General features: G+C 49.6%; 1 protein-coding gene across 1 annotated transcript in view; it reads left to right on the forward strand.

Moving 5' to 3' along the window:
- The window catches only part of yjefn3 (YjeF N-terminal domain containing 3), a 165,195-nt gene that overhangs the window by 137,057 nt on the left and 15,112 nt on the right, over positions 1–13,026 (forward strand). Inside the window, exon 3 of the mRNA XM_072594377.1 lies at positions 12,489–12,599. Coding sequence (XP_072450478.1) covers positions 12,489–12,599 — 111 coding nt within the window. The remainder of the gene's footprint in view (positions 1–12,488; positions 12,600–13,026) is intronic.

The raw sequence follows: 13,026 nt of genomic DNA on the forward strand, positions 1-13,026 counted from the left end.
GCACAGAAACATACACAGACATACACACACACTTACACACAGAGACACACAAACTCACACACACACACAGACATGCAAACATACACACACAGAGACACAAGCACACACACACTTACACACAGGGATACACACATACCCATTTACACACAGACATACACAGAGACATGCAAACACACATACAGACACATATATTTACACAACTACACACAGACACATACATGCACACATAAACACACACAGAGATACGTACACCTGTTCACACACAGACATGGGCACACACACACACACACGCACACATGGTATTTATCACTAAATGAGGTATTTCTGAATTGTGATCATTTTTGCAATATAAGAAATGCAGGTGGTATAAGTGGCCTGGCTAATATGGACTGAGACAGAGAGAAACCTTTTCACACAAAGGCTGGCAAATCTTTGGAAACCTCTACCTCAGATGGCCATGGGAGGTTCATTGTTTAATATGTTGAAGGGTAAGATTGGTAGATTTTTGGGTACTTTGAGAATTAAGGGCAATCTAGAGTTGAGGTAGGAGGTTGAGCATTGAATCCTGGGAATTGCTGCAGGCTTGGTGGGCTAATGAGCTGCTCTTGTGTTGTATTGAATTGAAGAACCAGAGGAGAAGGAGATAAATAGTCGAATTCTACTCTGACTTCTTAAGTTCCTATGACACCATCATCTTCACCTTTTGACCTTTCCCTTTGTCTCAGCATTTGTTGGTTCACTGTATCATCACTGCTTCTGCTATCCTCACTTCTTTGAACTTTCATGTCATGTTACTTTCAGAGTACCCTCCTGAAACACTCTCTCCCCTCACTGTCACTCTCTCCCCTCACTGTCACTCTCTCTCCCCTCACTGTCACTCTCTCCTCACTGTCACTCTCTCCCCTCACTGTCACTCTCTCCCCTCACTGTCACTCTCTCTCCCCTCACTGTCACTCTCTCCTCACTGTCACTCTCTCCTCTCACTCGCTCTATCCTCAATGTCACTCTCTCTCCCCTCACTGTCACTCACTCTCTCCTCACTGTCACTCTCTCCTCACTGTCACTCTCTCTCCCCTCACTGTCACTCACTCTCTCCTCACTGTCACTCTCTGTCCCCTCACTATCACTCTCTCCCCTCACTGTCACTCTCTCTCCCCTCACTGTCACTCACTCTCTCCTCACTGTCACTCTCTCCTCACTGTCACTCTCTCTCCCCTCACTGTCACTCTCTCTATCCTCACTGTCACTCTCTGTCCCCTCACTATCACTCTCTCCCCTCACTGTCACTCTCTCTATCCTCACTGTCAGCCCCTCTCCCTCACTGTCACTCTCTCCCCTCACTGTCTCTCCTGACTTTCACTCTCTCTCCTCACTGTCACTCTCTCTATCATCACTGTCACTCTCTCTCCCCCCTCACTGTCACTCTCTTCCCGTCACTGTCTCTCCTGTTACTCTCTCTCCTCACTGTCACTCGCTCTATCCTTATTATCACTCTCTTCCCTCACTATTACTCTCTCCCCTCACTGTCACTCTCTCTCCTCACTGTCACTCTCTCCCCTCACTGTAACTCTCTCTCCCCTCACTGTCACTCTCTCTCCTCACTGTCACTCTCTCGCCTGTCACTCTCTCTCCTGACTGTCACTCTTTCTCCTCACTGTCACTCTCTCCCCTCACTGTCACTCTCTCCCCTCACTGTCACTCTCTCCCCACACTGTCACTCTCTCTCTCCCCTCACTGTCACTCACTCCCCTGTCACTCTCTCTCCTGACTGTCACTCTTTCTCCTCACTGTCACTCTCTCCCCTCACTGTCACTCTCTCCCCTCACTGTCACTCTCTCCCCACACTGTCACTCTCTCTCTCCCCTCACTGTCACTCACTCCCCTGTCACTCTCTCTCCTGACTGTCACTCTTTCTCCTCACTGTCACTCTCTCCCCTCACTGTCACTCTCTCCCCTCACTGTCACTCTCTCCCCACACTGTCACTCTCTCTCTCCCCTCACTGTCACTCACTCCCCTGTCACTCTCTCTCCTGACTGTCACTCTTTCTCCTCACTGTCATTCTCTCTCCTCACTGTCACTCTCTCTCCTCACTGTCACTCTCTCCCCTCACTGTCACTCTCTCTCCTCACTGTCACTCTCTCCCCTCACTGTCACTCTCTCCTCTCACTCACTCTATCCTCAATGTCACTCTCTCTATCCTCACTGTCACTCTCTCTATCCTCACTGTCACTCTCTCTATCCTCAATGTCACTCTCTCTATCCTCACTGTCACTCTCTCCCCTCACTGTCACTCTCTCTCCTCACTGTCACTCTCTCCCCTCACTGTAACTCTCTCTCCCCTCACTGTAACTCTCTCCCCTCACTGTCACTCTCTCTCCTCACTGTCACTCTCTCCCCTCACTGTAACTCTCTCCCCACACTGTCACTCTCTCTCTCCCCTCACTGTCACTCACTCCCCTGTCACTCTCTCTCCTGACTGTCACTCTTTCTCCTCACTGTCACTCTCTCCCCTCACTGTCACTCTCTCTATCCTCACTGTCACTCTCTCCCCTCACTGTCACTCTCTCCCCTCACTGTCACTCACTCTCTCCTCACTGTCACTCTCTCCCCTCACTGTCACTCTCTCCCCTCACTGTCACTCACTCTCTCCTCACTGTCACTCTCTCTCCTCACTGTCACTCTCTCCCCTCACTGTCACTCTCTCCCCTCACTGTCACTCACTCTCTCCTCACTGTCACTCTCTCTCCTCACTGTCACTCTCTCCCCTCACTGTCACTCTCTCCTCACTGTCACTCTCTCCTCTCACTCTCTCTATCCTCACTGTCACTCTCTCTATCCTCACTGTCACTCTCTCCCCTCACTGTCACTCTCTCTATCCTCAATGTCACTCTCTCTCCCCTCACTGTCACTCTCTCTATCCTCACTGTCACTCTCTCCCCTCACTGTCACTCACTCTCTCCTCACTGTGACTCTATCCTCACTGTCACTCTCTCCCTTCACTGTCACTCTCTCCCCTCACTGTCACTCTCTCTATCCTCAATGTCACTCTCTCTCCCCTCACTGTCACTCTCTCTATCCTCACTGTCAGCCCCTCTCCCTCACTGTCACTCTCTCCCCTCACTGTCTCTCCTGACTTTCACTCTCTCCCCTCACTGTCTCTCCTGACTTTCACTCTCTCTCCTCACTGTCACTCTCTCTATCCTCACTATCACTCTCTCCCCTCACTATCACTCTCTCCCCTCACTATCACTCTCTGTCCCCTCACTGTCACTCTCTCCCCTCACTGTCACTCTCTCTATCCTCACTGTCAGCCCCTCTCCCTCACTGTCACTCTCTCCCCTCACTGTCTCTCCTGACTTTCACTCTCTATCCTCACTGTCACTCTCTCAATCATCACTGTCACTCTCTCCCCCCTCACTGTCACTCTCTCTCCTCACTATCACTCTCTTTTCTCACTGTCACTCGCTCTATCCTTATTATCACTCTCTTCCCTCACTATTACTCTCTCCCCTCACTGTCACTCTCTCTCCCCTCACTGTAACTCTCTCTCCCCTCACTGTCACTCTCTCTCCTCACTGTCACTCTCTCTCCTCACTGTAACTCTCTCTCTCCCCTCACTGTCACTCTCTCTCCTCACTGTAACTCTCTCTCCCCTCACTGTCACTCTCTCTCCTCACTGTCACTCTCTCTCTCCCCTCACTGTCACTCACTCCCCTGTCACTCTCTCTCCTGACTGTCACTCACTCTCTCCTCACTGTGACTCTCTCCTCACTGTCACTCTCTCCTCTCACTGTCACTCTCTCCCCTCACTGTCACTCTCTCTATCCTCAATGTCACTCTCTCTCCTCACTGTCACTCTCTCCTCTCAATGTCACTCTCTCTCCTCACTGTCACTCTCTCTCTCCCCTCACTGTCACTCACTCCCCTGTCACTCTCTCTCCTGACTGTCACCCTTTCTCCTAACTGCCACTCGCTCCCCTCACTGTCACTCTCTCTCCCCTCACTGTCACTCTCTCCCCACACTGTCACTCTCTCTCTCCCCTCACTGTCACTCACTCCCCTGTCACTCTCTCTCCTGACTGTCACTCTTTCTCCTCACTGTCACTCTCTCCCCTCACTGTCACTCTCTCTCCTCACTGTCACTCTCTCCCCTCACTGTAACTCTCTCTCCCCTCACTGTAACTCTCTCCCCTCACTGTCACTCTCTCTCCTCACTGTCACTCTCTCCCCTCACTGTAACTCTCTCCCCACACTGTCACTCTCTCTCTCCCCTCACTGTCACTCACTCCCCTGTCACTCTCTCTCCTGACTGTCACTCTTTCTCCTCACTGTCACTCTCTCCCCTCACTGTCACTCTCTCTATCCTCACTGTCACTCTCTCCCCTCACTGTCACTCTCTCCCCTCACTGTCACTCACTCTCTCCTCACTGTCACTCTCTCCCCTCACTGTCACTCTCTCCCCTCACTGTCACTCACTCTCTCCTCACTGTCACTCTCTCTCCTCACTGTCACTCTCTCCCCTCACTGTCACTCTCTCCCCTCACTGTCACTCACTCTCTCCTCACTGTCACTCTCTCTCCTCACTGTCACTCTCTCCCCTCACTGTCACTCTCTCCTCACTGTCACTCTCTCCTCTCACTCTCTCTATCCTCACTGTCACTCTCTCTATCCTCACTGTCACTCTCTCCCCTCACTGTCACTCTCTCTATCCTCAATGTCACTCTCTCTCCCCTCACTGTCACTCTCTCTATCCTCACTGTCACTCTCTCCCCTCACTGTCACTCACTCTCTCCTCACTGTGACTCTATCCTCACTGTCACTCTCTCTCTTCACTGTCACTCTCTCCCCTCACTGTCACTCTCTCTATCCTCAATGTCACTCTCTCTCCCCTCACTGTCACTCTCTCTATCCTCACTGTCAGCCCCTCTCCCTCACTGTCACTCTCTCCCCTCACTGTCTCTCCTGACTTTCACTCTCTCCCCTCACTGTCTCTCCTGACTTTCACTCTCTCTCCTCACTGTCACTCTCTCTATCCTCACTATCACTCTCTCCCCTCACTATCACTCTCTCCCCTCACTATCACTCTCTGTCCCCTCACTGTCACTCTCTCCCCTCACTGTCACTCTCTCTATCCTCACTGTCAGCCCCTCTCCCTCACTGTCACTCTCTCCCCTCACTGTCTCTCCTGACTTTCACTCTCTATCCTCACTGTCACTCTCTCAATCATCACTGTCACTCTCTCCCCCCTCACTGTCACTCTCTCTCCTCACTATCACTCTCTTTTCTCACTGTCACTCGCTCTATCCTTATTATCACTCTCTTCCCTCACTATTACTCTCTCCCCTCACTGTCACTCTCTCTCCCCTCACTGTAACTCTCTCTCCCCTCACTGTCACTCTCTCTCCTCACTGTCACTCTCTCTCCTCACTGTAACTCTCTCTCTCCCCTCACTGTCACTCTCTCTCCTCACTGTAACTCTCTCTCCCCTCACTGTCACTCTCTCTCCTCACTGTCACTCTCTCTCTCCCCTCACTGTCACTCACTCCCCTGTCACTCTCTCTCCTGACTGTCACTCACTCTCTCCTCACTGTGACTCTCTCCTCACTGTCACTCTCTCCTCTCACTGTCACTCTCTCCCCTCACTGTCACTCTCTCTATCCTCAATGTCACTCTCTCTCCTCACTGTCACTCTCTCCTCTCAATGTCACTCTCTCTCCTCACTGTCACTCTCTCTCTCCCCTCACTGTCACTCACTCCCCTGTCACTCTCTCTCCTGACTGTCACCCTTTCTCCTAACTGCCACTCGCTCCCCTCACTGTCACTCTCTCTCCCCTCACTGTCACTCTCTTTATCCTCACTGTCACTCTCTCTATCCTCACAGCCACTGTCTCTCCCCTCACTGTCACTCTGTCTCCTCACTGTCACACTCTCCCCTCACTGTCACTCTCTCCCCTGTCACTGTCTCTCTTGACTGTCACTCTCTCCCCTCAGTGTCTCTCTATCGTCACTGTCACTCTCTCCCCTCACTGTCACTCTCTGTCACTCACTATCCTCACTGTCACTCTCTTCCCTTACTATCACTGTCTCCTCTCACTGTCACTCTCTCCCCTCACTGTCACTCTCTCTCCTGACGGTCACTCTCTCGCCTCACTGTCACTCTCTCCCCTCACTGTCACTCTCTCTCCTCACTGTCCCTCTCTCTATCCTCACTGCCACTCGCTCCCCTCACTGTCACTCTCTCTCCTCACTGTCACTCTCTCCCCTGTCACTCTCTCTCTCCTCACTGTCACTCTCTCTCTCCTCACTGTCACTCTCTCCCATCAGTGTCACTCTCTCTATTCTCAGTGTCACTCTCTCTCCTCACTGTCACTCTTTCTCCTCACTGTCACTCTCTCCCCTCACTGTCACTCTCTCTATCCTCACTGTCACTCTCTCCCCTCACTGTCACTCTCTCCCCTCACTGTCACTCACTCTCTCCTCACTGTCACTCTCTCCCCTCACTGTCACTCTCTCCCCTCACTGTCACTCACTCTCTCCTCACTGTCACTCTCTCTCCTCACTGTCACTCTCTCCCCTCACTGTCACTCTCTCCCCTCACTGTCACTCACTCTCTCCTCACTGTCACTCTCTCTCCTCACTGTCACTCTCTCCCCTCACTGTCACTCTCTCCTCACTGTCACTCTCTCCTCTCACTCTCTCTATCCTCACTGTCACTCTCTCTATCCTCACTGTCACTCTCTCCCCTCACTGTCACTCTCTCTATCCTCAATGTCACTCTCTCTCCCCTCACTGTCACTCTCTCTATCCTCACTGTCACTCTCTCCCCTCACTGTCACTCTCTCTATCCTCACTGTCACTCTCTCCCCTCACTGTCACTCACTCTCTCCTCACTGTGACTCTATCCTCACTGTCACTCTCTCCCTTCACTGTCACTCTCTCCCCTCACTGTCACTCTCTCTATCCTCAATGTCACTCTCTCTCCCCTCACTGTCACTCTCTCTATCCTCACTGTCAGCCCCTCTCCCTCACTGTCACTCTCTCCCCTCACTGTCTCTCCTGACTTTCACTCTCTCCCCTCACTGTCTCTCCTGACTTTCACTCTCTCTCCTCACTGTCACTCTCTCTATCCTCACTATCACTCTCTCCCCTCACTATCACTCTCTCCCCTCACTATCACTCTCTGTCCCCTCACTGTCACTCTCTCCCCTCACTGTCCCTCTCTCTATCCTCACTGTCACTCTCTCTATCCTCACTGTCATTCTCTCTATCCTCACTGTCACTCTCTCCCCTCACTGTCACTCTCTCCCCTCACTGTCCCTCTCTCTATCCTCACTGTCACTCTCTCTCCCCTCACTGTCACTCTCTCTCCCCTCACTGTCATTCTCTCTATCCTCACAGTCACTCTCTCTATCCTTATTGTCACTCTCTCCTCTCACTGTCACTCTCTCCTCTCACTGTCACTCTCTCTCCTGACGGTCACTCTCTCGCCTCACTGTCACTCTCTGTCCCCTCACTGTCACTCCCTCTCTCCTCACTGTCACTCTCTCCCCTCACTGTCACTCTCTGTCCCCTCACTGTCACTCCCTCTCTCCTCACTGTCACTCTCTCCCCTCACTGTCACTCTCTCCACTCACTGTCACTCTCTCTCTTCACTGTCACTCTCTCCCCTCACTGTCACTCTCTCCCCTCACTGTCCCTCTCTCTATCCTCACTGTCACTCTCTCTCCCCTCACTGTCACTCTCTCCCCTCACTGTCATTCTCTCTATCCTCACAGTCACTCTCTCTATCCTTATTGTCACTCTCTCCTCTCACTGTCACTCTCTCCCCTCACTGTCACTCTCTCTCCTGACGGTCACTCTCTCGCCTCACTGTCACTCTCTGTCCCCTCACTGTCCCTCTCTCTCCTCACTGTCACTCTCTCTATCCTCACAGTCACTCTCTCCCCTCACTATCACTGTCTCCTCTCACTGTCACTCTCTCTCCTGACGGTCACTCTCTCGCCTCACTGTCACTCTCTGTCCCCTCACTGTCACTCCCTCTCTCCTCACTGTCACTCTCTCCCCTCACTGTCACTCTCTGTCCCCTCACTGTCACTCCCTCTCTCCTCACTGTCACTCTCTCCCCTCACTGTCACTCTCTGTCCCCTCACTGTCACTCTCTCTCTTCACTGTCACTCTCTCCCCTCACTGTCACTCTCTCCACTCACTGTCCCTCTCTCTCTCCTCACTGTCACTCTCTCCACTCACTGTCACTCTCTCTCTTCACTGTCACTCTCTCCCCTCACTGTCACTCTCTCTCCCCTCACTGCCACTCACTCCCCTCACTGTCACTCTCTCTCCCCTCACTGTCATTCTCTCTATCCTCACAGCCACTGTCTCTCTCCTCACTGTCACTCTCTCTATTGTCAGCGTCACTCTCTCTCCATCCTCACTGTCACTCTCTCCCCTCACTGTCACTCTCTCTCCCCTCACTGTCACTCTCTCTCCCCTCACTGCCACTCGCTCCCCTCACTGTCACTCTCTCCCCTCACTGTCATTCTCTCTATCCTCACAGCCACTGTCTCTCTCCTCACTGTCACTCTCTCTATTGTCAGCGTCACTCTCTCTCCATCCTCACTGTCACTCTCTCTCCTCACTGTCACTCGCTCTATCCTTATTGTCACTCTCTTCCCTCACTATTACTCTCTCCCCTCACTGCCACTCTCTCTCCTCACTGTCACTCTCTCCCCTCACTGTCACTCTCTCTATTGTCAGCGTCACTCTCTCCATCCTCACTGTCACTGTCTTTCTCCTCACTGTCACCCTCTCTCCTCACTGTCACTCTCTCTCCTCACTGTCACTCTCTCTCCTCACTGTCACTCTCTCCCCTCACTGTCACTCTCTCTATCCTCACTGTCACTCTCTCCCCTCACTGTCACTCTCTCTCCCCTCACTGTCACTCTCTCTATCCTCACTGTCACTCTCTATATCCTCACTGTCACTCTCTCCCCTCACTGTCACTCTCTCCCCTCACTGTCACTCTCTCTCTCCTAACTGTGTTGGAGTCAGGACTGATTCCAGTTCCTCCAAGCACTCTCTCCTAAGAACTCAAACCACACAGTTATACAAACACTTACACACAGAGACACACTTTGAATTACAATCATTGTTGTAACATAAGAAATGCAGATTGTAAAAGTAACCTTACGACTTTCCCTTCATTCCTCCAATCCTCGGCTTTGACAAGTCCATTGAAGATGAGGAAGCTTCATCCAATAATGGATCTTCAAGTGTCCTGAACAGTTGATCACTATTGCTTATTGCCGATGTGGCTTGAATGATCAAGTGATCTAGTTTAAGGAACAATGATGAGTCTAGTTTAGTTATTTGGTTTTAATGGCAGGAATGGTGGTTTAGAAATGTGAAACATTACGTTATACAATTTTGGTTGACATCTGAAATGGAAACCAGGTGGTTATGGGGGGGGAGGAGAAGCTGATGATCTTTCCCTGTCAGGACACGCTCAATGGGAATGACTTTCATCCTCACCTGGACTCCATTTTCTTCAGTCTGGCTATTGGTAAGTGATAACACTCTTCAAGAGCTGACTTTGAAGTCATATATTTCTATTCTTGGTTTGAAAAAGAGAATCAAAAATATTGGTGCTTACATTAACCTGTTAGTTGCCAGACTCCTTTGTAAGGATCACCTGTAAAAACATGCCATTCAGGCATTTGACTCTCTGCTCATATTATTTGCACTTCTCTGTTGGTATTCTTCATTATTCAGAATTATCTTGCCATTATCTCTCCGCCCATAAATTCTGTGCCTGCGCACCTCTCTCCACTTCACCTGATGAAGGGACAGTGTTCCAAAAGCTTGTGATTTTAAATAAACCTGTTGGACTACAACATGATGTCATATGATTTAGGGAGAAAGTGAGGACTGCAGATGTTGCACAGTCATAGAATCCCTACAGTGTGGAAACAGGCCCTTCGGCCCAACAAGTCCACACTGATCCTCTGAAGAGTAACCCACCCAGACTCATTCCCCGACATTTGCCCCTGACAAATGCACCTAGCCTGCACACTATGAGCAATTTAGCGTGACCAATTCACCCTGACCTGCACACCTTTGAATTGTGGGAGGAAACCGGAGCACCCGGAGGAAACCCGCACAGACACGGGGAGAACTCCGCACAGTTGCCCAAGGGTGGAATTGAACCTGGGTCCTTGGCACTGTGAGACAGCAGTGCTAACCACTGAGCCACTGTACCGCCACAGTCAGAGTTGAAAAGTGTGGTGCTGGAAAAGCAAAGTAGTCAGGCAGCGTCTGAGGAGAACGAGAGTCAACTTTTCAGGCATAAGTCCCTCATCAGGAAACAAAGCAGTATGATTTCAGCCTCACAAGGGTCACGTGTGTGAACAACTTTTAATGTTCTCCTGTTGCTCCATGGCTAATTTCTCTCTATTTCCTCCTCACCTCAATGTGCTCATTCACCTCACTCATTTCAAATATGCTCGGGATCCTCCTCGACCTCATCTGGTGCTTGGAGCTGAGTTCTGCCGTAGTGTTATGATTAACAGAGACCACATGTACCAGCAATCAGACTTGGCACAGTGATGTGCACAGCAGGACTCTTCCACTGAGTCAGTGAGACATCAGAGTTTTAGGATTTTCACACAGTGGGCATTTACCAACAACTCATTACATCAATCCATGTTTTTCTGTTGGTCGACGATTTGCACAAAGCCTGCACAGACAGAGATGTGCGTGTGTTATCAATTGTTGGAACTGCCTCAGACTCTCAGCGTTGAACCCCCCCTCACTCCCTCACCTCCTTGTGAAAAGCAGTTGCTGGAAATGGATCAGAAATTTCTGTCCATTAATTTAACAAGTGGAAAAACACAGGCCGCCATCCAACAATGGTATTCACATTATAGCTTTCAAAGCCAGCTCCCAACAGGGAGTGCAGGACCAGAAGATAAACTCTCATGTCACATAGGGGTTGGCACGACTAGACAGGGCAGGGCAGGCTCGCTATCAAACATAGACTATAGTTTGAAACTTAGAAATTAATGATGCTTTTATTTATCTGCAGTGAATGAACTTGCATTTATCAAGCACCTTTCACAATCTCAGAGCATCCTGAAGCACTACACAGCCAACGAAACTCATTTTGAAATGTAGTCACTGTTGTAACAGAAGAAATACAGCATCCAATTAGCATACAGCAAACTCAAACCAACAGAATAATAATAATAATAATCTGTTTCGGTGATGTTCCCAACAGCTGAATGTTCAGGATATCAGACATAGCTCCTCTTCGAAGCAGGGTCATGAGGTCTCTTATATTCTCCCAAGAGTGCAATCAGAGCCTCAGTTTATTGTAAATATGGCACCTCTGACAGAGCAGCACTCCCTCAGTACTGCACTGGGAATATCAGCCTCACTTAATAAGATTCAGGTCTCTACAGACAGACATCACACATGGGATTCAGGCAAACACTTATCCTGACTTGGGATTCAGGAAACCATTTACCCTGACTTGCTGTGGACCCAGATGGATGTACATTAGTGGATGTATCTCAGTCTGTCTCTCCCTCACTCTATCTCTAATTTCTATGAGATTTTTTTTACAGGTGATTGCAAACTCTCCAGAAGTTAAAGATTAATTTCCAAGCACTGACTTGGGGGAATGATCTGCATTGATGCTGGAAACATTGTACATTTTTTTTTGTCTGAAAGACTTTCATAGTTTTGGAGAAAGAAAGAAAATAAATGTGTTTGACTGAGAGTTATGTTTAATCATTAAGTGGTTTATGAACAGCCTGTTCTCTTTCTGATTGGTTGGAAGGATGGATGTGTCAAGGGATCAATGGTGGAAGGGTGGGATGGGGTGATTAAAACCAGGGCACTAGGGGACTCTGACGAGTTGCAATGGAGTCTCCCACTGCCCTTGTCCAAAGGTTGGAATTTATTGTGTGCAAATTAATTTCCTGTATTATATCAGTAGCAACCTGTACTCTTATGGTCATAGAATAGTCTGGGGCCATTCTGGGCTTGTTAGATGTGCTTTACAAACTCAAATCTTCCTTTCTGATTAAGTGATGAACAAAGAATTCGAGTTGGCACACTGAGTTGTGAGGTTGTTTTTATCTGTTCAGGGGATGAGGGCATCACAGGCTAGACCCCCCCCCTAACTACCCAGAGGGCAGTGAAGAGTTAACCACATTGGCTGTGGGTCTGGAGTCACACCTACGCCAGACCAGGTAAGGATGGCAGTTTCCTTCCCCAACAATGGATTCACAGTCATCATTAGACTCCTAATCCCAGATTCTTATTGTATTCAAACTCCACCATCTGCCGTGGCAGAATTTGAACCCAGGTTCCCAGAACATGACGTGGGTCTCTAGATTAACACTCCAGCAATAATACCACAAGACCATCACCTCCTCTAAGGTTAGGATTGGCAAAGGCACTGATGATCTTTCTCTTTCCTCCTCAGGCTTTTCCGCGGAGCTCACTGTCAAAGAAGCAGCCAACGATATTGGTGATCTGTGGTCAGGAGCAGAATGGAGCCATCGGTCTGGCATGTGCAAGACACCTGCGTGCATTTGTAGGTATCTGGGAGGGTGCAGGGTCTGTTCTATTGGCTGTTGGGCAGCTTTCACTGAATGATGCTAATGTCCTTGCCCTGAGAAGGGCAGATTTGCAAATGGAAATAGACGTGTTTCTAAATGATTCATAAATTATTATCAACATAGTCAAAATGGAATCAAAGACGTTTCATTAATTCATTGGACATGCACATTGCTGGCAAAGTCACCATTTATGGCCCCTGATTAAATGATGCGAGGGTGAGCTGCCTTCTTCAGCTGCTGCAGTTCTGGGGTTGTAGGGACACCCATAATGCTTTTTAAAGAGGGAATTCCAGGATTTTGACCTAGCAACACTGAAGGAACAGTGATACATTTCCAAATCAAGTTGGGGAGTGCCTTGGAAGGGAACTTGTAGATGGTGGTAATCTCCAATTCTGTAGTACC

The sequence above is a fragment of the Chiloscyllium punctatum genome, chromosome 24 (assembly GCF_047496795.1).
Source record: "Chiloscyllium punctatum isolate Juve2018m chromosome 24, sChiPun1.3, whole genome shotgun sequence".
NCBI lineage: Eukaryota > Metazoa > Chordata > Chondrichthyes > Orectolobiformes > Hemiscylliidae > Chiloscyllium > Chiloscyllium punctatum.